This window comes from Helianthus annuus, chromosome 7, assembly GCF_002127325.2.
Source record: "Helianthus annuus cultivar XRQ/B chromosome 7, HanXRQr2.0-SUNRISE, whole genome shotgun sequence".
In the NCBI taxonomy this organism is placed as follows: Eukaryota; Viridiplantae; Streptophyta; class Magnoliopsida; order Asterales; family Asteraceae; genus Helianthus; species Helianthus annuus.
The window spans coordinates 123,125,883-123,152,932 of NC_035439.2; the positions used below are offsets into that span (position 1 = coordinate 123,125,883).

The following is a 27,050-nucleotide window of genomic DNA, read 5'->3' on the forward strand; positions in this document are numbered from 1 at the left end:
CAAATTCTTTAACAAACAAAAAATCCCTGAATCATCTAAACAAAAAAAAATCCCCAAATTCAGGGTTAGAACACTTACTGTATGCACAACCCTAAATCGAACCCCATTCTGGCCAATCAATTTGGCCAGTCGAATCACAATCTTCAGCAGCAATTAATCCTCAAAATCAACCTTCAAACAACAACATCAAAACACCCTCAGATCGCCTTCAAATCTTCTCTGTTTGTCTCCATAACATAGACTTCATACCTGTACCATAAACTTCAATACCTAACTTCATCTTCAACCTAATTTCACCCCCCCCCTTTTCATAACCTACAACAAACAACTTCAATACCTATAATAATCTGTTGCAGATCGAAAATCAACAAGCATGGGCTGGTAAATCATCGTTGTAGCTACCCCGGCACCGCCGCAGCGCCACCACCGCCGCCAGCAACATCACTAGCACCTGGTCAAATTGTTGTCACCACAAATAACACCCTCCAACCATCGTTGTTAACAGAAAAAATTAACTGGGTTTGCCCTAAAGGACATAACGTGTAAGATCTTGAAACGTTAAGGACAAAACTCATCAATTTTAAAGGTAAAGGACAGCGCCTGAAATTTGGGACAAACATAAAGGACAAAACTTGTAATTTACTCTATACAATATAATCCATTTTGTTTAACTATTAAAATGTTTTGTTAAATAAATGATTAAAAAGACTGATTTGCACTTCACTTAACGGTAAATTAACTGGGTTAGGTCAAAGGACATAACGTTTAAGATTTTCAAATATTAAATACAAAACTCATCAGCTTTAAAGACAAAGGACACCGCCTAAAATTTGGTATAAAGATAAAGGACGAAATTGGCAATTCTCTCTTTTTTTATGTTTGAAAGGGTATTTGTGTCATTTTGCTACAAAAGGGGAAAATGTATAATTTAATTTTTAGGTTGGGTAAATATATAGGGGGATATGTGTAAATCAATATTGGTTAATCCATTTGTGGTATTGTAAAAGCCCACATCTTATGAAAACCCTCTTTTATCAAACTTTACCTATAGCTTGTACTACTAGGCTTCAGTGTTAAGCCAACACTTGGTCGGCACACATCGCATGCATGATCTTTATGCTAAGTTTTTTCGCAGACCAGCGTTGGAAATTACATGTCCTTATATATTTCTACTATATAGTCACATGTTAAATAAAGATCAGTCATCTTTATTAGTAAGAATAAATGTTCCAACGAGGTAGAACGATCCTGCAAATGCTCTCGTCATATCAGCAATATTGTTAATATGCAAAATATGCGTGGCGAATTCTTACTGGAACCACGACAGATTGAGATCGCATAGTCACGAAAACAGTAGTTAAATGTCTCCAGAGCATATCATGCAATCGTGCAAGGCAAAGCATGATATTTTGGACCATAAGTACATCATCATGTATATCAGGGGCGGCCCGGAGGGGGTGCGAGGTGGGCGACGACTCAGGGCCCAACCCCTCCGGGGGGTCAAAAATTTATTATTTTTAATAAAATTACGTTGTAGAACTTAGAATATATAAGTACTGAATTGGAAAATGACAAGATGAGGCCCATGGTCTGGTTGTTCTCATGTCACTTTATTAGCAAGTAGGTCTTGGATTCTAATCTTAATAGCTTCATTTTTAGTTGATTTTTTTTCTTTATGTTTGTTACATATGCATTAAATGCAAATGACATTAACTGATTAATTTTGTGTTATATTAAATCAAAATGGGAATCATAGTTATTTCTCAAATCTAGTTTTAAAATGCTTATTTATGTTAATTTCTTAAAATATTATTCAATCTACAATTAGTTTTGTGAGTTCCATTTTTTTTATGAAAAAAGTCTTATTTTGTTTTTTTAACTTTTAACTCTGTGTATTTTCTAAATAAATTTGGATGGGTTATGATGGTTTTACATGATCGTACATAACGATTTTTAAAGTTACGACATAACTATTCCACATTTTCTTAATTTACCCTTATAACGTGTTTTCTTTCTACGTTTCGTTGTCCAAATGAGCGTGTGATGTGATTTTTATCTACATTTCCACGTAAAAAGCAGTCCGCCGCAACATGCAGGTGATTCCACAAATATTTGATTCATTTTCATATAATTAAAACTTTTTTGTATTTTTTTTTAATTTATATTTTAGGGGCCCGTATTTTAACTTCACACCGGACCTACATATTTTCAAAAATTTTTGAAGACCGTCCTGATGTATAGAGTAAACTGCCATTTTGGTCCCTGTGGTTTGGCCAGTTTTGCCATTTTAGTCCAAATCTCAAACTTTTTACATCTGGGTCCCTATGGTTTGTATTTTGTTGCCATTTTGGTCCAAAACTGATATTTGACCAGAATCCCTAAATTAAAACCTCCTGTTTTGTCCTTACCCTCAGGGGTATTTTAGTTATTTTAAAATTATTATAACTAAATATTGATATTTGGACATCATAAAAGCATCTTTATCTTTCCCTATATCTTCATCTTCCCCATGTTTCATCCAAGCCCTAAATCAAGCAATTTGGGAGATCCTTTGAAGTGCAGTTTTGGGTCCTCTGTTCCACCACCCTAACCACCATAAAACCCCTTTCTCTCAACCACCTCCACCAATTCCATTTTTTCTCACACAAGTGCTAGAGAGAGAAACACCTTCACCGTTTCACTTCTTCAATCCTGTAATTCTCACAGTATCTAGAGAGAGAAAGCTCAACCGTCTAAACACCGATTCTCGAACCTCTCACCGGATCTGCATCCTGAAAGTCTCACAGGATCTAGAGAGAGAAAGCTTAACCGTTCCGAATTTTTCTCTCTAAAACTCCGATTCTGCATCCTCTCGTCGGCGAACAGTTATTCAGTTATTCTGCATCTCTCTAAAACTCCGATTCCACAAGACTATTTGCAAGCCATTGGGTCGATCTTTGTACTCTACTGAACTGGGTGGTTCCAAGGACATTGGAGGCGGCACTGTGCTTTTTCATTTGGGGAAGTATGCCGAATCAGAAAAAAAAGATATTGGATAAGAAAGCTGATGATTCTGAAGGTGAGTTTGAGAGTTTGTATACTCGTGTGTGTGTTTTGTTTGTTGAGTGTTTTGAATATGGATTGTATTGAGAATTGTTTTAACTGTAATCATTTGGGGTTTTTTTTTTTTTTGTTTGGCTGAACTTATAACAAGGATGTAGAAATTAATCATCCTTTTTACTCTATTAAAATTCCGCTAGATAAACCACCATTGTCGTTCTTCGATCTCCTGTGGATTAGGTTTTTTTTGGGTGTGATCTCTGGTTAGGGTTTCGATAGGGAGATTGAAGATGATGATGTAATTGGCTTGCCAAACTACCCCTGCAGATGTGGATTTTTAATAAATAAATTATGTCGGTTATATTATATGGGTTTTTAATAAATAAATTGGTTTAATGAAAATTAAATGGACCAAATTACCCCTGCAGATAAAGACAAAAAAGGGGCCTTAAAACAGTCAATAATAAGAGATTTTGAGTTTTGGACTAAAATGGCAACAAAATGCAAACCACAGGGACCCAGATGTAAAAAGTTTGAGATTTGGACTAAAATGGCAAAACTGCCCAAACCACAAGGACCAAAATGGCAGTTTACTCTGATGTATATTATATTTATTTGGCCCACTTCTATTAGCAGCCGTAAGGCGGCTCTTTGACCCCAGAAAAAATAGGTTTTAATAGTGTAAGAAGAAAACAGGAATGTCAAGATTGTATTTAGTCACCCTATCATGTATTATTATGTCAAAATGGAAGACAAAAATAAACTTGTATATTACATCTGAACGTCCATTTCTTTTCAATTATTATAGGTTGTTAATTAGGGGTGCATTTAGAAACATTCTTATTACATTATATTTATTATTATAATTATTTTGGGCATGTTCTGTTTTTTCATTTCTGTTTTAAGATATGATATTTTATAAAACTTTGAGTATAATTTTATGACGTGCTTATTTTTATTTACGTCAGTATAAATTTTACTCAAAGCTATGCCAAAAATTATTTTTTTTTTCTTTTATAAAATAACGTGTTTACCATTTTCATTATTTCAGTAAGATAATATAATGTCTTATAAATTTCAAATATACCGATGTGACGTTTTTATTTTTATCTACAATAAGAGTCAAATATAGTTGATTTTTTGTTCTTTGCCATGACAAACGAATTGATACCACCCTACGCATATTAATATTGGTACCCTATTCGTTCTTATGGTTTTCTCGACATGAGATATTTAGTAGTATAATCTAGAGGCTTCTAATTTTGAATACACCGTTACGACGAGCTTACTTTTGTCTATGATTCGTAATATAGTTGATTTTTTTTCTTTGTTGAGAGAACTAAATCGATATTGTCAGAACAACACCAATGCCAGTAATATATTCATTTTTAGGGTTGTTTCAACCTGGTAGTGTATTGCCGGTATGGTAATAGCAAGTAACAAATCGAACTGATACCCGCCATACAGCATTAGTGTCGATACCGTTATTCTTTTTTATAGTTATCGATCGATGTAAAACACATGTCGATATCATGTCGGACGTATCATTTTCAGTTGCTATATTGAGCGCTGTGAGAACCGAATCAATACCATCCGAACAACACCAATATCGGTACCGTATTTGTTTTTATGGTTGTCTCGACGTGTTGGTACCATAAGCTATAGCAGTAGCCGATACGGTAACACCATGTAACAAATCGAACTAATAACGGCCAAACAACATTGGTATCGATATCGGTATTCGTTTTTATAGTTTTCAATTCATGTAAAACATATGTCAATATCCTGTGAACTAGTGGCGGAGCTTGATCAAAAGTTTCGAGGGGGCATAAAGTGATGGGACCCAATTTTTTTTTCTATCGTTATGTTTCGTGTCCGGTCGGCTATCGATTCGGGTCAGGTCAAATAATAATTGTTCCAAATAAAACTAAAAAAATTCATTTATTCAAAGGACTCGTTCTTACACATAAAAACTTGCGATTAAGTTTATTGTGTGGTGGGTAATCTAGGGTTAAACAAATAAGAGTTAAAATATATTTACAAAACTACTCATCACTTATATACAAAGTGGTAACAAACTTTACTTTAATTTATATATTGTATAAATATTTAGGATATACAAAGTGGTAACAAACTTTACTTTACTTTAATTTATATATTGTATAAATATTTAGGAAAAATAATTGGGGGAGGCGATCCTATATAATTTTTAAAATTGCCGGACGAAAAATCGGAACCTAAACACTTCTAACCGAAACATTAGGGTGGACGGGTGCACCCTCGGGCACCAACTAACCTTCACCCCTGCTGTGAACATATCTCTTTCAGTTTGTATACTGAGTGCCAGTATCATGGTAATGAACCCAAATGATACCAACCGAAAATCCGTTACGGAGCACGGAAAAACCCATTAGCATACATTACATATACAATCTACAAAATCCGTTAAATATATAATCTTTTTTATGCAAATGTGATTATACATACAGAATACAGAGAAAGGGTAAAATAGAAACTCGAGTGATTTGAGAAAATAACAATAATTTTTTTTTTAATTTCTTTTACTATGTATAGTATATATATTGTTATGATTATTATAAAAGAAAAGAAAAGAAAACTAGAAAAATTGTACGCACTTTTTAATTTCTTTTACTACGATTGCGGTAGCTAGGTGAAAACCTTGGAATACAATTTAGATGATACCTAAAGAACTTATTACATATAATTAAAGGTTAATGTAATATAAGTCGTAATACGTGTCGATGAAAATGGAAGCTGAGTAAAACCGGTTAAATTACTAGTATCGTTGAATCATAGTTATTATTAGAGTTAATTACATAGTTAGTCCCTGTGGTTTGCATAAAATAACATACTTAGGTACTAATAGTTTAAAATCACCTTCTAGAGTATTAACTTTTCATTTTGTAACATTTGGAGGTATTAACGTCTAGGGTATTAACATAGTTAGTCCTTGTGGTTTGCACAAAATAACATACTTATGTACTAATAGAATGTGATTTTAAACCTACAAATAACGTTAATACCTCCAAACATTACAAAATAAAAAGTTAATACCCTAGAATGTGATTTTAAACTATTAGTACTTAAGTATATTAGTTTGTGAAAACCACAGGGACTATATAATTAACTCTTATTATTATAATAGAGTTTGTCTTTTTTTATGTACATAAAAAAGTGCACAAAATTCATAATATTTAAGCTTTCAAAATAAATACGTCTCAATAACCTTTACACCCGACGTAGTTGACAATTTTGATGATTACGACCATTTATGGGCAAAATTATGAGGTGTCCTTTATCTTTAAAATTGATAAGTTTTGTACTTAATGTTTAAAAATCTTAAACGTTATATCCTTTAAGCCTAACCTAGTTAATTTTAACTATTATGTCAAGGGCAAATTGGTCTTTTTACGTATTTATTTAACAACATGGTTTTAATAATTTTAATAATTAAACACACACGTTCTTATCTCTCTCAAAGACACACACACACATTTTCTCTCTAGATCTCCCACCCTTACTAGTTACCACCTGCCGCCACCAACCCCCATATCACCACCACACCACCTCCGCACCACCACCTGCCACCCCACGTCTAGGTTGGATCCAGACCCACCTCAGAATCATTTGCAATGATAAAAAAGGTTTGGTTGCCATGAGTCAAGTCGTTCAAGAAGTGTTGGTTATCAACCGGAGTGTAAACCAGTTTGGATACAAGCCATGTTTGGTTCGAAAACAAAATTCAGTTAACATAAAAGCCTGGTTCGAGTCATCATCTTCCCCAAATATGAACCCTGATTTGCCCCTTTCAATTTCACGTCAAATTCGAGTTCCATGATCACAGTTTTTGAATAAAACCTTAGGGCTTTTGATTAGAAAATGAAAACAACTAGAATGGTGGCTTTCTTACCTCAAATCGGTGCACTAATTACGACGGTTGCCCGTCGGAAAATGAAACAGCGACGTCAATAACAACAGAGCAGGTTGTGATTTCGCGGTTGCCGGATTGTTTTGCTGAAAGAAATTGATTCCCAGAGCAAAACAACGAACAATTTAAGGTGTTTGTTCCATGTGAGAAAAGGCAAAACGTGATGAATTAAAACCACACCTCGATGGAGCTAAGATGAAACAGGAGATGAGAATAGTAAAAGAAGGCGCTGGGGTTGCTGAAATCAGAACGCTGATGGTGGTGTAGTGGACGCGGTTGGTGTGAACGGTTTTTGTCCGAAGGCCTTCTGGTCACACAATTGTAGAAACTAGAAACCATGTATTCTAAACGAGGAAGAAGATGCAACCAAAAAGGTCAAACTACTTTCTTATTTATTAAAACCTTTTGTTTCTAAATAAATAAGTAAATAGACCATTTTGCCCTTCACTTAACAATTAAAAGTAACTGGGTTATGGCCAAAGGACAAACCTTGTAAGATTTTAAAACATTAGTTACAAAACTCGTTAATCTTAAAGACAAAGGACACCGTCTGAAATTTGGCACAAAAATAAAGGACAAAACTTGTAATTCACTCTTGTATAATTTTGGTAACCATTTTGGAAAACGAAAATTTGTGGTCTTAATCGGAGTGCTAGCTAGTGAAATAAAATAAAATAAAATATTAATCGGAGTGCTAGTGAAATAAAATATTAGATTTTAAAGAATTTCTGTCAAACAACTAATATTATATATATTTATTCATCTTCCACACTTAAGCCTGCAACACAACCAGCCTGAAACAACTTTACACTCAAAACTTCGAAGCAATAATGGTAGAAGTTGCAACCAGACTGAAGATGGGGTTCATCATAGTGGGTTGTATGTATACATGTGTGTATATATACGGACTATATTACGATCAGTTCATGTCTTGTTTGGACCCACAAGCTAGGTAGATGATAATTAGTTTTGTATATGCAATTATCAGATTTTTTTTATATTTCGGATAAGTTTTCATGGTTTCTAGTCAATTTTTTAACCTGTTTTTTTGATTCTAGGTGGTCCGCTAGTTGAGTTGATGTTGTGAATAGTGTTTATGAGAAGCCGTTGGTTGAGCTAGCAGATCTAGTACGTTTCTCAGAGTTCGTGATGAGTCGGGAAACGTGCATTGGTGTTTCAACATAAACATTATTCACAAGTTCAACTAGCAATGCACCTAGAATATAAAAACAAGTTCCAAATATTAACTTCTAGTTATCCATTGTATATCAATGTCTCTTGATGAATAAATTAAGAAAATGATAGTTTCACTAATAGAAAGCTGATTTTTTTTTTTTTTTGATTTCCTCTATATATAATTAGTTTGTTTTCAAACTTGTTGCAGGTGGGTTCAGCTGGCTATGGTAGATGTCTATATCAATTTACTTGTTATAGGGGTATGAATAATACAAGATTAAACTGTTGTCTGCTTACATGTAATCAATTTTTGATGATGGAGATATATAATATATGTAACATGTTGATGTATTAATTAGGCTTGGATTTTCTACAAGGAAGACTTCAGCCTGGTCAAAAAACCAATTGCCGCGTTTGTTATATTTATCACAGGAAGGTATATATATACTCGTTTATTATATTATACAGTACAATTCTACGATAAAAACGCGACACAAGAACATATGACACAAAAGATTATTTACACTTAGAAATGTTTGATTGAGATCCAAATATTTTTAATCCTATCATATGTGCAGATATAAATGCAATAATATTTTTTTTTAAATTGTCAACATTATTGTTATATACTTGTGCACAAGTGTAATGTGTACATTTACCTTATATACAAATATGCACATGTGACATGTCCCATTGTATGTATTATGGAATAATCAAATATTGTTTCCTTGTACAGCATTGCTATATGTGCATATGTGGTTAGGCAGTTCTCCAAGTTGTCACCCGAAGACTCGTCTAAGGATCCATTGTATTTTGTGTTGGCGAGACGTCAAAAAGCGTAAGAATAACACAATTATACTACTTGGGACTTTTTTAACGTATGCGTTAAGTTATACATTAAGTTTAAGTTAAAAATAAACATATCTTTTTTTGGGCTTAGGAATGACACTAAACACAGGAGTTATTCTCCAGCAACTCTAAGAGCATTCTTTGGTGCACTAATCGGCTTCATGTTGGGATACTATATTTACACGTATATTGTTGATGGATCTCCATTCCGCAAAGAAGTACTCACAATGTAAGTTTCTTTATCAAACGACTGGTCTAATACCATGACCTAGTGGTCTACTGGTATGGTGTTTGCCCAGTGGGTTCAAATCCTTGCAAATACAAGGTTAGATGTAAAAAAGTTGTTAAAAACGAATGATATGAGCATGTCAAGATTAATAGAAAGAAATTCTTGCAGGTGCATGGTAGGAACAATAGCTGACCTCTATGTCATCAAGGGTGTTATTAGTGTATGTCTCCATTTATATCATGATTAACTTCCTTTGATCAAGTTTAATGCTTAAAGACCGCTGGCCGGCTTTGACAAAGTTTTGATGCTTTAAGCCCGTTGGCTTTGAATCTTTGATGTAACATGAATCGCGTCAATTTTAATTTAATTATCTTTCCTAAATAAATGGTTTAGGTGTGGGTGGCATACAAGGAATCAAGTTGGATAAGTGCTTTCATGTGGATGCTTATACTTGCTTGTTTTGGGAGGTAAGCATGTATTCATAGCAAGAATCTAATGGATCTTGCTGCTCATACTAGACACATAGTTTTGGGTAGGATATGATCAAGGGCATGCAAGTCTTTGCTCATAACTAGGGGTTTCGTTTTTACCCGAACCCAAATACCAAACCCGACCCGAATTAACCCGAACACGATTAAGATGGAACCTCAAACCCAAAGGGGGGATTCGGTTTGGTAATTGGGTTAGAAAAAGGTTAACCGGGTTAGATATACTTTCAGGTTTTAGGGAACATTTTTTGAACTTTGTCATAAGTTAAAGAGTTAATTACATAGTTAGTCCCTGTGGTTTGCACAAAATGACATACTTAGGTACTAATAGTTTAAAATCACCTTCTAGGGTATTAACTTTTCATTTTGTAACGTTTGGAGGTATTAACTTCTAGGGTATTAACATAGTTAGCCCATGTGGTTTGCACAAAATAACATACTTAGGTACTAATAGTTTAACAAACAATTAACGTTAATACCTCTAAACGTTACAAAATGAAAAGTTAATACCCTAGAAGGTGATTTTAAACTATTAGTACCTAAGTATGTTACTTTGTGCAAACCATATGGACTAACTATGTAATTAACTCCAAGTTAAAAATATATTTGTGTATAATTAATGTGATGTAGGTTTCGTATTTCAAATATTGGATAGCTTTCTAAATCGTGTTAGGATTAGATAAGATAGAAAGTGTTCTACAAAACGAGATGTTTTTTTCTATGAAATTGAAAATCATGTATTAAAGGTTCGAACCATTACAATGGTTGGGGTGAAACATAGATGTAAGTGCAACAGTTACATCGGTGGGTAACTTTAGTACAAACTCATCTAAGAGATAGTACTGCTCCGAGCTTGCCCATGCTCAGCACCTGCAACTATTATGCAAATCCGAATTATTTCCAATAAAGCTTCTTTTAAGGCAAAACTAAAACTTCTTGTAGTGACAAGAAAGCATTGCTCCTTGGACCCCATCTGGGCATCGTCCCGAACCCCTTGGAACCATCCAAGCTCTAGGTTTTCACCCGTAAATTAAGAAACACTGATGTTCCATGGTGCTCAAAATCATAATAATAGTGACCGAGTGTATATTCCACACCTATAACTCGTATCATTGTTTATTATGATTTCTCATATGGTTTTCAAATAACTTCTTGATTACCCAAAATAGTTTTATGTGATACATATGCTAATTATAAGATACTTTCAACATTTTCACAGTATTGGCACATGTGCATACCTAGTGATTCAGTTGTCCTACATCTCACCTCACCAACATGTCTCAAGTGTACTTTTCATGAACAATAACAGGCAAGTCTCCCACAGATTTTCAAACCGGTGAAAGTTATTTTTTTTGTTTTCATTAAAATCCTGATTGTGCTATTTTTTAATGATTCTTTCTAAATCCTGCAGTGATATGCCTGAAAGTGATCCATTATTGACTAGAGGCAAGAAGCTAATGTAAAAGTATATTGCAAGTGGTGGAGAATTGAGGTGTTATTTCTTGTTATTTAATCAATATGAATGTATTATGGGATAAAAACATATTTTATGTTTTCCGTGTATGCCACTTTTGAAGTTTGTAGCATTTGCATTTTGACCCAAGATTGGGGACATTTGTGTGGTATTTAGAAATGGTAATATATCGTTTTGCCCTTTTTAATTTTATGTCGCAACTCTTGCACGTCAATTTTATCTAATAAAAACTCTTGTATACCTAACAAATGAATATAAATTGTCATGTCATGAGCATACCTTCTTCGAGAAAAATTCTTGAACGCTCGCCCATGATGATCTTTCTCAAAAGTAATTACGGGTAATGTTCATTAGGGTTTTTACAAAGTAAATGAGTTACGAACGTACATTATATGTGTATTCAAGGAGGAAAAAGAAAATGACAAAGGGAAGTAGCATACATTTTTCCATAGATCGTTTTCTGGATCGAATTGTGCCATGCTTCCTCGTATTTTGTCACGCCGTATTTTACGCTTTCCTATAGGTTCAATTACAAGCTATGAGTGGGATCCTACCGAGTATGTCGTTGTATAAGATCAATTACAATGGAAATGATTGTATGGTATTCTTACGCAAAATGAAGAAGACGATGAAGGATGAAAAACAAAATATAACAATTAGGGGGGTCATGAATGGAAGTTTCTTCGACTTGATAAGGCAACCAAATAAACAGCGAGCTCAAAGAATAATTATACCCTCACGTGCAAGACAGATAAGGAGATCTAACAGACTATGTGTCTTCGGTACTAAAACCAAGGTGTTATCGATACTAAAACCAAGGCCGCTGCAAGATCTTAAACCATTCGAGCTTAAACCAAAAACATTACAAGATCTTAGAAAACTCAGAACTATAAAATTTTAGTCAAAATCTAAGATCTTAGAAAACTCAGAACTATTTTTAGTCAAAATCTAAGAAAACTAAGAAACACCAAATTTTAAACACTTAAAACAGATAAAAATCAAAATCTATGCACACAACATAAGTTTCAATATAATATCAACTTCTTCCTTTTGAATTTGATACCATTATAAGTTTATAACATCTTGATTATGGTTTATTATAGCTAGGATCCATCTTTCTGGTCGATGAAAATAGTTTAAGAGTCGAATCAACCACACTTATAAAGCATTCCATTTCAGCAAAAGAAGCATGTAGAACATCAGACACAATATCTACACATACCAAAGTAACCAAACTCATACCAAGATTTTTGAGTTTTAACACTAACCAACAAAACTGCAACCTTATTATTTATTTACAAACAAGTAACACAAACCGTTGTAACGACCCGAAAAGCTAGGTAGCTTCAGCAACCGACGACAGATGTAAACTCGCTCCATACCTCTTCATAAAGCTACTTCCACATAACCGGTCCGGATTCCCAACATGATAATCAATGCTACCTGACTGAGGCTCGGGTTCAAGAAAATCAACCAGCTGTTCTTCATGTTCCAACTTATAGCCCACGCCTGAAGAAGAGCTTCCACCGCGTTTTCTAACTTGCTTTTTGTCTTTACTTTTGCTTCCACGTGATGATTTGCTCCCGTGCTTTTGCTTGTTCTTTGAATTCTTCTTGCTGTGCTTTGAAGACGACCTGTTGTTTGTTACGACATGTGACACTGAAGTAGGAATTGGATCGTACACGTCTGGGGCCCACTTCACGGTTAACTTTACGGGTGGAGCAACTCCATGTTTCTCACGGCTGCCTTTCATTGCTGATATAGGCTTCAGATGGGTCTGTGAGGAAATACAAGAGGTTTAAGCAAGAGTTTACTGTAACATTGCAAGCACAAAATCTCGAAGTATCAAAATAAGCGGGTTGGGTAAGGGATTCATGAGAATTTATCATAAAGGTAGGAAAAGATCTAAGATGGGTAGTGTTGTGTTGACCCGATACACTTTTGCCAAATAATTCTAATATATAGGGTTATGTAAAATGAAAACTCCTACAAGTTGTGAGCACTTATAGAACTCGCCTTTACAAAAGGTTTTTCAAAAAAAATTTACCAAAAATCTTTAAAAAAAAAATCTACTTTTCCAAAAAAAAAAAAGTTTGTTGATTTACACCATCCATAAAAAATGCTTACAGGTTGTGTAAATGCCGATTCATGCTAACGTCAGCAGCTTTTCACAGCAGCATAAAAAACTGAAAACGCCACTTCGATTTTTTTACAGATGTGTTTCTAACATTTTAATCTATGTTTGTGTAAAAAAATTGGGGCAAAACTCGCACGGGAAGTCGGAGTTCTCTAAGTTCTCATAACTCAAGAGGGTTTTCTCTTGATCTTGATCCTATATATATACACACACACATATACTATAATGACACGTGTGTTAGATAGTATCACATAAAAATCTAGTATTTATATAAAGCATTTCCTTATTTGTTTCTTTAATTTACCCAATTGCCAAACTAGAGATAAAACGTAACGCAAACCGACATGTTCATAAGCAAATAGGTAGAAATTGCTGCCTCTAGTATAATCCCACATGTTAGTACAAAGGAAAATTGCAATATTGTGAGCCAAAAGATCATAGCAATATGAGTACTTACAGGCAAAGATAGGGAACGTAAGCCAGATGGAGCATTAAATTTAATGTTGTCACCATGTGTTGATAGCTCACTTGCGATGCCATCTTGAAGAGATAAGGTTTTACTTGAAGACGGAAATGTAGCATGTTTGTGAAGGCACTTTTCAGGGGTTTGAATCGTTGTTTTGTTCAAAAGAAACTCATCACACGAATCCTTTTCCTCAAACTCAGAATTTTTATGGGATGTTGAGGAGGTCAAATCATCTTCTTTAGTATCTTGAATGTTAAGAAGCTCGGTCACATCAGCACTGAGTTCATCTACGGAACGAGCTTTTAGAACTCCAAGAGTAGATTCAAATGTATTCGTACCATTCATGCATGACCGGTTATGATCATTATTCTTATCAGTGGCTGACAATCCAATTTCAGAGCAAACATCCATTGGTATTAATCAAGAGCTGCAATGGGTTTACACAAAACGTTAAAACACTCCGAATGCCAAAACGTTACAAGAAACCTATATTAAAACAAGAATCTACTGTATATTTAATTTGAGGTTCACATATAAAAACAATCTACACTAGGATTTGAAAAGTAAACAATCACAAGCAGATGTAAAATCATAGACCATGTATGGAAGGCTTGGAAGAACAAAAACCATAATAACGTGCTACCGATATCTTATCTGAAGTTAAAGCAATGACGTATTCTATGGATAGTGGATTAAAAGATTGATGATTGATTGGCCAATGGTCATCAACAATTCAAGCCATGCCCAGCCACCACACTGTGGATTAGCAAGTTTTGTGGCGTTCTCCCTTTGACGCGCCTGGTGAATCACCGCTGAACACAAACCGTGATTCAAAGAAATAACGCCTAGGTTATGATCCAAACACTAGGGCAAGCCTATCAGATATCGAGTTGTTCGTTTATTATTCTTATTCCTGAAACAAAATAATCTCATGTGCACTTAAAATATCCAATAGATCAGAAAATTCGAAATTACCAAAAATGTTGTTCTATTTAATCACAATCATTTACTAGAAATCTATCAAGTAATCCAACATTTACACCACACAAGATCCTCCAATTAAATGCACAAATCCACTTATATATACATAAACAAAATCATATTCACATCCAAATAAAAAAATTAAAAAAAAGATATACCTTTTCCAGCAAGATTAGAATCAGATCTGCGTTGACCAAACTTCAAATCTCCTATTTCTTAACGCGATGATGATGAAAACGATGATAAAAATTAACAGATATAGAACCAGATAATCCGAATTAACTATTATAGATACTAATTAGGGAGCTTAAAAATACAGAATATTAAACCGATTGTTAACTAAGATTACCACGACGATCACCTTTCTCAAGATGACGTTTCAGACGATGAGAATACGAACGACCGACATAAAAAACGGTAGCTAAAGGAGGAATAATATTAACAAATTCGATCGAGAGCACCGAAGGCATTGTTCGATGCGATTGAAAGCCTAATTTAACGAAATCAACAACCGAACCCTAACAGAACGATTCGATCGTTAATTGTATCGGATTTGTGTGAATTCAATGGGGCAAATGATGGAGATTACATGAATTTGAGGATCCAGATTCGATGATCGGAATTGAAGAACATGATTTGAAAGTGCGAGAAATTAGGGTTAGCTGAGAATAATTGTGGAGTGCTAGTACATATAAAAGGTGAATGGATAACTCGGATGATTTATCGGAATTGAAATGCTTTGGTCAACGCTTGTCTTTGGACAATAGAATTGGACTGGGCCTGCCTGTTGTCTGTTGATAAGCCTATGAGCCGGGTCGGGTATGTACTTTAGTTTTGTTTTTAATGGGAAACCTACACCTAGGGGTGCACAAATTGGGTTTTGGGCCGTACCCGGAACCGGATATGGCCATATCAGGTACAAGTGTACAACCATATCCGGGTTTTTTAGGAACCGGATCCGGATATTGAATATTAGGATAAAACTCACTGGTATCGGTTTGTGTACGGGTATACCCAAAACCGGGTATGGGTGGAAATTTGAAATATTACTGTTGAAAAATGGTTCCTAATGGTAATATAGTTGTTTAGAACCGGTTATTTACCATTTTAACACTATAAACTAGTATAAATATGTCTTGAATGTTTATTTTTAACCACACCACTTCTCTAACTCTCAAACACCGTCTAAAATATAAAATGGCTCAAATTTTTTGTATCACCAATGATGGCAAGTAACAAAGATGTTGTTTTGGTGTTTGCAACCAAACGAAACGCCGAGGTTTGGTCCTACTACGACTTATGTCTAATGTCAGACAACACAGAGATGGCTCGGTGCAAGTATTATGAGAAGTTCTTGAAAGTTGTGACAAACTCAACTTTCAAAAAACATATGGTTAAACATTGCCCGGCGAAAAAACTAAAAAGAAGGGGAATCGTCTCGATCTGCCAGCCAAAAGTATTGTAGTAGTGTACTAGCGTTGAAGTGTATAAGTTCCATTTTATGTGTTACTTGTTTAAGTCTATTGTTATGTTTTAATGTTTAAGCTTAGGATGTAATGTTTAGTGTTTAATGTTTTAATGTTTAATAATTATTGTTTAATGTTAAATTTTAATAGCATATCATTTATATTAAACATAGTTAACATGTAAATCCCACCAATAGCAAAGCAAAGGTAAAGTCTGAGAAGAGTAAGATGTAAACAGCTTTACCCCTACCTCGTAGGAATAGAGAGGCTACTTCCAGTGAGACCCTCGACTCGAGAGTAGTTTTGCATCAAGCCTTGGACATAAGGCACAAAACACTCAGCAACAATCGGGATTAAGGTCGATTAGTACATGCACCCCTTATCTTTCGACTATTAACGCCACCACGTGATGCGTGATTAACCGTTTATCGCTTTTAACGTTATTTTCATGAAATTAGTAAAATAACGTTAAAATTAGTGCAATTTCACTTTTGCCCTCCGAGGGTCCACACATATGTACATTATATGCGCACACCGCAAGCGGGGCGTTATTAAACATAGTTAACATTACACATAAATATTAATGCTAGAATTCTAACACTAAAATACCAATACTAGTTACAACTAAACATCCATTATAAGCTTCCAAATTTCAAGCTTGGTAAATGATTTTTCATTAACTCGTTCATACTCGGCCATTGATTCTTCAACAACAAGCTCATCGTCATTTGCATCTTCCAACTCATCTATTTATCGGCAGTAAATTTCGTGAAATCTTCCTATCGGTTGGACTATGCTTATGATCTTTGTGTTCATCACTTGTACGGTCGTTTTCAAAACCCATTTCCTCGCCAAACCTCTCCTTAACACAAAACCAAAAACCAGTCCCAAAATCATTACTTGTACCCTCCCCTCGTAAGTCTTGGGTCCTAACATGTACAAAAGCTATTCCCAATTGCGTACCCCTCGTCGTCACTCCAAGCTTGAGACGTTTAGAGAACTTAACTACTATAAATAATAAAACATCTATTCCAAATTAACTATTATAAATACTAAGATTACCACGACGAACACCTTTCTCAAGATGACGTTTCAGGCGATGCGGATGAGAATACGAACGACCGACATAAAAACGGTAGCTAAAGGAGGAACAATATTAACAAATTTGATCGAAAGCACCGAAGGCATTGTTTGATGCAATTCAAAGCCCTAATTTAACAAAATCAACAACCAAACCCTAACAGAATTCGATCATTAATTGTATTGGATTCATGTGAATTCAATGGGGCAAATGATACATGATTTAACTGTTGGAGATTACATGAATTAGAGGATCCAGATTCGATGATCAGAATTGAAGAACATGATTTGAAAGTGCGAGAAATTAGGATTAACTGTGAATAATTGTGTAGTGTAGTATATAAGGTGAATGGATAACTCGGATGATTTATCGGAATGAAATGTTTTGGTCAACGCTTGTCTTTAGACAATAGGATTGGAGTGGGCTTGTTGACAAGTCTATGGGCCGGGCCGAGTCGGGTATGTAGGCCTGTAAACGAACTGAACGAACACGAACATAGGCATGTTCGTGTTCGTTCATTTAACTTTAACCGAACACGAACATGTAATCGAACACATTTTTTTGTTTGTGTTTGTTCATTAAGAAATCGGGCATGTTCGTGTTCGTTTATGTTCGTTCGTTTAAAGTCTAAAAGAACGAACATAAACGAATACAAACGAACATAAACAAACATAAATTAACATGATTGAACAAACATAAACGAACACAAATGAACGTGATTGAACAAATATAAACAACCAGAATGTAACATTAGTGAACACAAACAGACAAGTCTAATATATTACAGTTTATCCGAAAACACATCTAAATTTGTGTTCATAGATGCTAAAATTAAGTAGGTTTTTATATAAATATTAAGTAAGTGATCAGTTACAATCTAAGAAAAAGTTTAAATTTCATTTTTTACTAGAAAACTTAACTACTAATTAGTTATATTTATATAAGTAGTTAGAAAAGCTAATACTCATATAAATATAACTATTTATGTATTTACTAAAATTTAAACAAACGCTCACGAACATAAACGAACGTTCACGAACAAAAATGAATGAACATAAACGAACGTTCACGAACATTAATGAACGAACACGAGGTGTGTTCATGCTCATTCATTTAATTAAACGAACAAAATTTTTTGTTCGCGTTCGTTCGTTTATTAAACAAACGAACATAAACGAACTTCCCGCCGAACAAGTTCACAAACAGTTCATGAACGTTCGGTTATGCACTTTAATGTTGTTTTTCTAAACGGGAAACCTGCACCTTGCTTTATTTGAACCCAACACATAGAGGATAGAAGGATTAGAGAAAAGACACCTAACCACCGCATCATGTCGGGTGTAACTTTCACTACAAAAAATAAGAGCAATAATGGTGTGTTTATTTTAGAAGGAGAAAAAGAGGAAGGAGAGATCTACACTCTTGGGCCACATTTTAATCAATGTGCCTCACACGAATTAGCAACATTAGCAGTGACGTTAATAGCGACGACAACAAGCCTTTAGTATTTAGTTAATACTTAATAGCTTTTAGGTGTTCGTCTTTGGGGTTTAGCTTTTGGAGTTTATGGTTTAACTTGTAGGGTATAATGTTTTGGGGGTTTAAGGTTTATTTCTTAGGGTTTTGGGATTAGGGTTTAAAGTTAAAGGTTTCGTAATGGTTAGCTATGTAGTTAATATCAGTGATATATCGCTTATCGGTCCCCATGTAAAATACCGATGTTAAATATCGGTCAGAATATCGATACCGATATTATCGGCAATATTGACCGATATATCATCGATATTTGATGGATATAACCGAGAGATATCACCGATACTTGACCGATATAACATATACATCACCGATATACCACTGAATTGTTAGTGTTAAATTGTTTTATATATAAATTATGCATGATATTAAAATTATCGATATCCCACCGATATCTCACCGAGATAACCTATATCTTAAATATCGGTCCTTGACCAATATCCGTTTTTATACCACATTAACTGCATAGATGGTTAGGTAGAGTTTTTTCAAATTTTCTGATGATCCATCAACCTAAAATATGCTCTAAAGATTTAGGTGTCGTTCAAGAATTTAAAAAAAAAAAGTTAGTTCTCTAGATATTCACATTTGCCTTTACCATGAACCGGTTTTGGCTATGGGTCCAGGTGTTCTATCGGGTATGATAAGCCAGTTTTGGTTGTGGGTTCTTGTCACACCCTGATTTCTCGGTGGGCCCAGACTTAGGGTTTATGCATGACGATTGATATAGATATTCACATTTAGCACAACAGAAGTCTTGGGATTAAAAATAATTATTACAAAGTACAAGTATCCGAAAGTTCAAAATAAATATACAGACGGAAAGTGTATTAAACTATCCACGTGCGGATCAGAAATTTATAAAATAAATTTTTAGACTACTAGGCTTTGCGTGGAGTCGCAAATTCCAATATTCAATTACCAAGCAGCTCCAGCCTATTCCGTACTTGTTGACCTGCGTTTAGTCTTTTGAAAATATGTCATTTTCATCCAAACATCTAATTTGCTTTATTTTTTCTATCAAACATTTGGATGAAAGTGACAAAAAATCTCAAATCTCAGGGACGATTTTGGCCAAAAAAAATTAAAAAAAAAAAATCAGACGTTTGGATGAAAATGACAAAAAAAATCTCAAAAATGAAGGACTATGTAATACAAAAAAAAATTGTTTTCGATGAAAATGACAAATATACCCAAACCTCAGGGACAATTTTGGTAATTTACTAAAAGAAAAAAAGTATTTGCTACCTTCTTAGATTTCCTTTTGCGTTACAGATCGTATTCATGACCTAAAATTACATGTGGGTTGTAACAAATTAATATTAGTTAGATAAGCCAAGAAAACTTCCAAACACGTGGTGAGATCAGAAGCTATAACTATCTTAACTAGGGGTGTTTATAATTTGGTCTCAAATTCATTAAACCGAATCAAACTATAAATTATATATTTGGTTTTCGGTTTGTATTCGGTCAAGAAACAAATTAAGTTTTTGGTTTCAGAAATATGAATTCACTTCAAAGTCAAACCATCAAACAATATTTAGGTTAAATTTTGTCATATTTAACTCAATCAAATCTCATCATTAGCTCGATCTTTGTAGCCTCCAATTTAATAACAAATAATAGTAAAACAATGGATATATTAAAATCAAAGAAGTATCTTTTGGATTATAAGTGTAGAAAGCAATAATAAATAAAGTGACATATGACAAACATAAAAAAGCATATGGATAGGCATTTTGGTCAAGCACAAATTACTCTCATATAACCCTAGATCTAAAAATCCAGATCATTATTCATCCCACCTCCACCTCCACGCCACCACCACCACTTCACCACCCACCCCTCCGCCATCGGAAGTGACATAACCACCGCATGCCGTGTCACACCCTAACCGATGGCGGAAACATCGGAGCGCGACACTAGACGAACCAGATTGCTCAAGAAAATCCATAACAACTACTAAATGACAATATTTAAATGGTTCATTGTCCAATACCAATAAATAAATATTCCACAAACATTTATCACAGAGTCACATCTCTTAAACAAAACAAGTCTGACAACCTAGATTTCTATTAGATGAGTTTCTAGACTGCCTATCTTGATTTCAGCAAACAAATCCATCAACCTGCCACATACGTTAAAATAAAGTCAATACATAAAGTAAAGGTGAGTTTACAAGTTTGCATAATAATAGTATAAAAAGTGTTTACGCATAACCAGCATGTAACACGTAACAGGCGAAGCATGTAACTATCAACAATGACACAACCTAACCACGAGACTGCGTTGTAGAGTATGCATGACACATGTTCACCGAAGCGAACACGTGAAGTAAAGTAATGTGATCCCTAGCAATCGCTGTCACAATATGTGTTGAGTCCAAACTATAGTACTATCGTTGCTAGAGGCGGTCTAGTGTAATACTGTGTAAGCATAGTAACAAGCATTCAACAAATCACGTATAGCATGTGGGTGCGGTTAGCGTTTAAAGTGTTTACGTTGTGTGTTGTGTTTTGATATAGAACGTATGTAACACCCAAAAGTGCGTTAAACGAAAATGGGTTCGAGTATACTCACAGTGTGTGTTTAGCTAGTAAACAAAAGCTGGATTGGATTGAAGGGAGCGCGTTGAGTTAGCCTGTGCATGAAAACAGAAGCATAAGTCTTCTCAGGACTGAATAGAGTGTAAACAGCGTGTCGAGCGTTTTAAGTGTGATGTGCGTGAAGTGTGTTATATTTTTGATGAGTATTTAAGCCCCTTTTTTACACTTTTAGCCAAGTTTTAAATTTATAAAACACGATATTCACTAACACTAAACACACATATGGGCAAGTGCACCCATCGTGGACGTAGTATAGTGTTGGTAAGATACCGAACCGAGGTCGTCCAAGGACACAAGAGCTTTTAATACCGGTTTATCCTCAACGTCTAATCAAATCAAAAAGTTAGAAAAATGTTTTAAACTAAGAAAAATAAAAACTAACTAAATGCTGAAAATAAAAATAAAATAAAAACAGATAGACAAGATGAATCACTTGGATCCGACACGTGTATTAGTATAACCTTTGATTATTTTTGCACTTTTGCACTTGTTTAAGAGATTATCTTAGTTATTGTAGTAGGCCCCTCTTTTGAAGGCGACGTTACCCTCAACCCAGTAGTTTGAGTCAGCAAGGATACAATCCTAAAGGGTCGGATTATTGAAAGATAATGAATTAAGTTATTAATGCAAATTGTGGTAGGCCCCGCTTTTGGCGGTGACGTTACACTCGGCTAAGTAGTCTGAGTCAGCAAGGATACAGTCCTAAATAGCCGGGTTATAGTATTAATAGTAGTTAACTTATGAGGGGGTCAAAGAGTTTGGATCCCCGCCATCCAATACCTATGGGCATTGAAGGAGATCCTACTAAATTTGACCCAGGTCCCAAGCAGGACCTCTAAACGCTGAACAAGGGCAAGACCCTTACCAAACCGTTCCCTTAACCCCCGACCAGGTAGCCAACATACCTCCATATAGACCGTGGAGATATGAATGGTGAAAATCTTTTATTTTATATAGACAGTAAAATAATGCCAAGACACCACGGACAAACGATAAGGAAAGATCACCTTCAACATAAGTAACTAGTTATTAAAGTCATTAATACAAAACCAAATAAAAAGTGCAAAAGATTAAAAATAAAAAGTATTATACTAAACACTTGTCTTCACCAAGTGATGTAAGAGACTTAGGCAAACATGGCCTTGATTGTCAAGAACTCTTACGATCAATCTTGGATCCCGAGACGACTCACACACTCTACGATGGACAATGGATGATGGTGGTGGATGATGGTGTTATGGTGGTGGTGGGTGGTGGATGAAGTGTGAGAGAGGTGGTGTGCCAAGGGATGAGAGAGAATGAAGCCAAGCTTCTCTATTTATAGGCTGAACAGAAGGCTGGACACGGCCCCGTGCCCGTCTGACATTCTCTCTCTTCATTAATTGTAATTGCGAATTACAATTAATGCGCCTGCTGTACTTTCACCACGCCCCCGTGCCCGCTGGACACGGCCCTGTGGTGGGCAATGGAAGCTTCTACTGGTTTTTCTTTTCTGCTGCTTCCTGGGCACGCCCCCGTGTTCGCTGGACACGGGGCGTGTTCAGACTCTGTTTCTTCTCCTTTGCTTTGGGAGGTGCCGTTGAGGGTCCGGGCAGTCTACTTTTGTTCCTTTTCTTGTATTTATGGTAGAATTAGTTGTCTTTTTGCTTCTTTTGTGATTTTGAGCTCATTTCATCCTGAAAATACAAAAGGAAGACAAAAACACTCTTTTTCCAACATTAGTACTTAAAAAGGGTTAGTTTTATGCCTTAATTGATGTGATTTATATGTTGCATTTTACACACATCAAATACCCCCACACTTGAACTTTTGCTTGTCCTCAAGCAAAACTCTTTAAATGTGGCTTACACTCCAAAATGGAATAGGTAGAAGAGAAGTTTTTAGCTTGTCCTAGAGTGTCGGGAATCCAAGGTCTTTGTAAGTTTTATTTTTATTTATTTACAATCCTATTCGTTATGATTTATTTTGAACGTTTCATAAGATAAATTACTTATTTGGGCATAGCATGCCTTATTAAAATTCCATTTATATACAAGTTCACATACCTCACGGGAAATCACTCAACACTCGGCCGAATGTGTATATTTTAGTGAATCACTCGAGAGCGGCACGGAACTTACGCCTTCCATAGGCTTGCCAAGCAATCAATCCTCCTCCTTTTTAACTTTTTACCTTTGTAAATATCAAGAGGACTTTTTGGGGTAAAGGGTTAGGCTTGGGTTAAAGGTGGGTGGTTGGTTAGTGGTTAGTAAAAAGGGCGAAAATCGTAACAAGCGTCGGTTTTCGTGAAATACCTTGTTTTTAGTGACTTTTTATTTTTTTGAAGTATTTCTCCAAACAAGCTTTTATATAGCTTTTGTTTGTTTTTGACTTCATCACTATTTTTTTTTCACATGAAAAGGCGAGTTTACAAAAACCGAGCTTGTTACTAAAATAAAGGGTGAAAAATAAAAAGGTTTTTGGTGGGTAAAAAGGGTTTTTGGGGTAATGAAATGAAAGGTTTAGGCTCAAAGGGGCTATCTAGGGGGATTTTTGGGTAGGTGATAAAAAATGAAAAATAATGGTTTTGAAAGAAAATGGTTAGTCCTAATGCCTCCATCATTTACTTACTTGGGTTTAAGTTGGTAAGGACCGGGAATGTATTGTCGTGGCAAGTTCTAGATTTGTAAGAACCAAGCGGCTATTCACACAAGAAACGAAAAATGAGCATTTAATCTAAATATGTATATTTTTGTGCTCAATAAAGGCTCAAAACTCATTTTTGTGGGAATGGGTTTTTAATGTGACCAAGTATATATAATCAAATTTTTAACTAGACTTGTTATGCCGTTTCATAATTTTCTTATGTTGGTTCTTTTTTTTTATCACGACGCTATCGGTTGTAAACTTGTAAAAATATAACATTTTTAGAACTTGTTATTCCCAACTTAAACTAAGACAAGTAAATAAAAAAAATGAAAAAGTTTTTGAAAAAAATTTGGGGTGTTTAGCGGTTCCAATAGAGTTTTGTGTAAGGCTTGTGTTTAGGATTTTGCAAAATTTCAAGGTTTTAGCATCCCCCCCACACTTAAATTACACATTGTCCTCAATGTGTCCAAAAATAAAGTTTTTGGTTGATTAGAATGTGTAAAAGTGGGTTTAAAATCAAAGTTTTGTGTTACTGGCATCCTGGACACGGCCCCGTGTTGACCGGGCACGGCCCCGTGGTCAAGTGCCAGTAACAAAAATTAGAGAATTGAAACAGAAGCCTGGACACGGGGGCGTGTCCGCTGAACACGGCCCGTGTCCAGTTACCTGAACTGGGTGATTTTCTGCAGGGGGCTCAGCACGGGGCCGTGTTGGTTGGGCACTGCCCGTGTTGAGCCTTCTGTGATGGAGATTTTTGTCGGGTTGCTCTGTTCTTCTTGCATGGTTCCATTTTTCTCGTTCCCTTTTTCATCCATTACCACCATGAGTGTGTTTTATTCTGCAAAAACTAAAAGATTAAACTAAACTAAGGATAGTTCCGCGGAATGCCTCCGTGGTGCGCCACGTTTATAAGGGTCCTTGGCTAGACCCGAGTCGAGGTTATATATCTTCTGAGTGGGATGCCTGGCTTCCCATGTTACACCGTCGGAGAGCGGCATCCAGGCTCGAATCAATAACCTTCATGTAATTGACTGGGTCGTCGTCCTCTATTCTCTTCCCAACTCCGAACTTCACCTCATCATCCCCATACCTCAAAGTGAGTATCCCGTCATTCATGTCTACCACTGCTTGTGCCGTGGCAAGGAAGGGTCTCCCTAGTATAAGGGGGACCTCGGTGTCTTCCTCCATATCGAGTATGACAAAGTCAACTGGATAAACGAATCTGCTTACCCTTACCAAGACATTCTCGATGACACCTTGTGGGAACTTGACGGATCGATCAGCGAGTTGTATGCTTATTTTTGTAGGGCTCGTGGTTCCCAAGCCAAGCCTTTTGAACATTGATGAGGGCATGAGGTTAATGCTAGCTCCTAGGTCGGCCAAGGCATTGCGAACGGGTGATTCCCCTATTGAGCATGGAATCGTGAAACTTCCGGGATCGATTTTCTTTTGGGGTAGTTTATTGAGTACGAGGGCAGAGCATTCTTCGCCTAAATTAACTAATTGCAAATTTTCAATTTTCTTTTTATGGGTAAGGAAGTCCCTCATAAATTTAGAGTATTTGGGCATTTGGGTTAGGACTTCGATAAAAGGAATATTGACATGCAACTGTTTTAACAGACTTTCGAATTTTGCGAATTGCTCATTGGTCTTTTGACGAATTAACCTACCGGGGTACGGAACTCGAGGAGCCTTGGTAGGCTCTGGTGATGGAGGAGAGTTCTTTTCCTGCAGAGGTGTTGGCATCGTTTCTTCCGTAGGTGGCGGTACTTCTGCAGGCCCTACGGTGCGGTTTCGTAGTGTGATGAGGTGAACTTGCACCTTTGGGTTTGTTTCGGTATTGCTAGGTAATGCGCCTTGCGGTCTCTCGGAAAAGTTTTGAGCTATTTGATTTATTTGTTTTTCTATGTTTTGAATGCTAGCTTGTTGATTCCTAAAATTAGACTCTAATTGTAGAAATCTTTCCGAGTTTTTCTTATCAGTGTCAGAGACGAGGCGAGATAAAGTATATTCGAGCCTTTCTCGTCCACCTTGTTGTTGAGTGAAATTTTGTGACTCATTTCTTGATTGCTGAAAGTTTGTTCGTTGGGTTTGTTGGTTACTACTATTGCCGGGTTCCCTCCAACCAAGGTTTGGGTGGTTTCGCCATCCTTGGTTGTAAGTTCCCGTTGGAGGACCTGACGGCCTAGGTCTATTATCAATGTAGTTTACCATTTCTTGTTGATTGTCCGTTTCTTTCATGCAACTCCAATTTTCATGTGACCCACCACACCCTTCACAAGCCATAACCGAGACGGTTTTTGTCATTTCTAATTTTTTTTATTTTTGAAGAAAGGGCCTCGATTTGGGCTTGTAAAGAAGTGCTTTCGTCGACCTTATGGGCGCCCAGGGCGATAGACTTATTTCCCCGGGGGGTGTGCCATTGAAAATTGGTTTGAGCAATTTCCTCAATCTGATTATATATTTCATGTGGGCGTCGGTTACCTAAAAGTCCCCCGGAGCTAGAATCAAGTGTCTGCCTAGTGTGTGGCAACAATCCATTGTAGAAAGTGGATACTTGTTGCCATATTGCGAGGCCGTGATGGGGACACTTGCGTAATAGCTCCTTGAACCTTTCCCAAGTTTCATATAAGGATTCCCCGTCCTCTTGTGAGTATGTATTAATTTCAGTCATTAATTTAGCAGTTTTAGCAGGAGGGAAATACTTATATAGAAATTTTTGGGCTAGTTCATCCCAGGTGTTTACCGAACCCGCTGGGAGGGCGTTGAGCCAAGCTTTCGCTCGGTCTTTTAGTGAGAATGGAAACATACGGAGGCGGATGGCGTCGTTTGATGCTCCATTGATCCGAAAGGTATCACATATTTCTAAGAAATTAGTTATATGTAGATGGGGATCCTCGTCCGCAAGCCCGTGGAAGGTTGCGGAGTTTTGGAGCATTTGTATC

General features: G+C 35.9%; 2 protein-coding genes and 1 non-coding gene across 4 annotated transcripts; 2 read left to right on the plus strand and 1 right to left on the minus strand.

The window, feature by feature from the left end:
* The first annotated feature begins 6,525 nt into the window (after positions 1-6,525).
* Positions 6,526-11,396, plus strand: LOC110868416. 2 transcript variants are annotated; one of them, XM_022117573.2, is made up of 9 exons: positions 6,526-7,362; positions 8,373-8,424; positions 8,524-8,600; positions 8,901-9,002; positions 9,105-9,242; positions 9,411-9,462; positions 9,636-9,709; positions 10,950-11,039; positions 11,142-11,396. In XM_022117573.2, exons 1-9 carry the CDS (start codon positions 7,349-7,351, stop codon positions 11,191-11,193), a joined length of 651 nt encoding a protein of 216 aa, XP_021973265.1. In that variant the 5' UTR covers positions 6,526-7,348; the 3' UTR covers positions 11,194-11,396. The 2 variants fall into 2 exon arrangements, with proteins under 2 accessions (XP_021973265.1, XP_021973264.1); XM_022117572.2 differs by lacking the exon at positions 6,526-7,362 and adding an exon at positions 7,742-7,940.
* Positions 11,397-12,347: 951 nt separating this feature from the next.
* Positions 12,348-15,490, minus strand: LOC110868417. The gene is made up of 3 exons (XM_022117574.2): positions 14,947-15,490; positions 13,799-14,234; positions 12,348-12,981 (listed from the first exon to the last, which is right to left on the minus strand). The coding sequence occupies exons 2-3, from the start codon at positions 14,216-14,218 to the stop codon at positions 12,541-12,543; spliced, it is 861 nt and encodes a 286-aa protein (XP_021973266.1). The 5' UTR covers positions 14,219-14,234; positions 14,947-15,490; the 3' UTR covers positions 12,348-12,540.
* An 11,188-nt stretch (positions 15,491-26,678) lies between these two features.
* Positions 26,679-26,785, plus strand: LOC118480723. The gene has a single exon (XR_004863701.1). It is a non-coding gene; the product is annotated as a small nucleolar RNA R71 (small nucleolar RNA).
* Positions 26,786-27,050: the final 265 nt, after the last annotated feature.

Excerpts from the sequence above, each read along its gene's own strand:
- LOC110868416 (XM_022117572.2), top strand. The coding sequence starts at position 7,819 with ATGGTAGAAGTTGCAACCAGACTGAAGATGGGGTTCATCATAGTGGGT. Across the intron at positions 8,425-8,523 it reads TCAATTTACTTGTTATAGGG|GCTTGGATTTTCTACAAGGA; the intron begins GTATGAATAATA and ends TGTATTAATTAG. Across the intron at positions 8,601-8,900 it reads GTTATATTTATCACAGGAAG|CATTGCTATATGTGCATATG; the intron begins GTATATATATAC and ends TTCCTTGTACAG.
- LOC110868417 (XM_022117574.2), bottom strand. The coding sequence starts at position 14,218 with ATGGATGTTTGCTCTGAAATTGGATTGTCAGCCACTGATAAGAATAAT. Across the intron at positions 12,982-13,798 it reads TACGTTCCCTATCTTTGCCT|ACCCATCTGAAGCCTATATC; the intron begins GTAAGTACTCAT and ends ATTTCCTCACAG.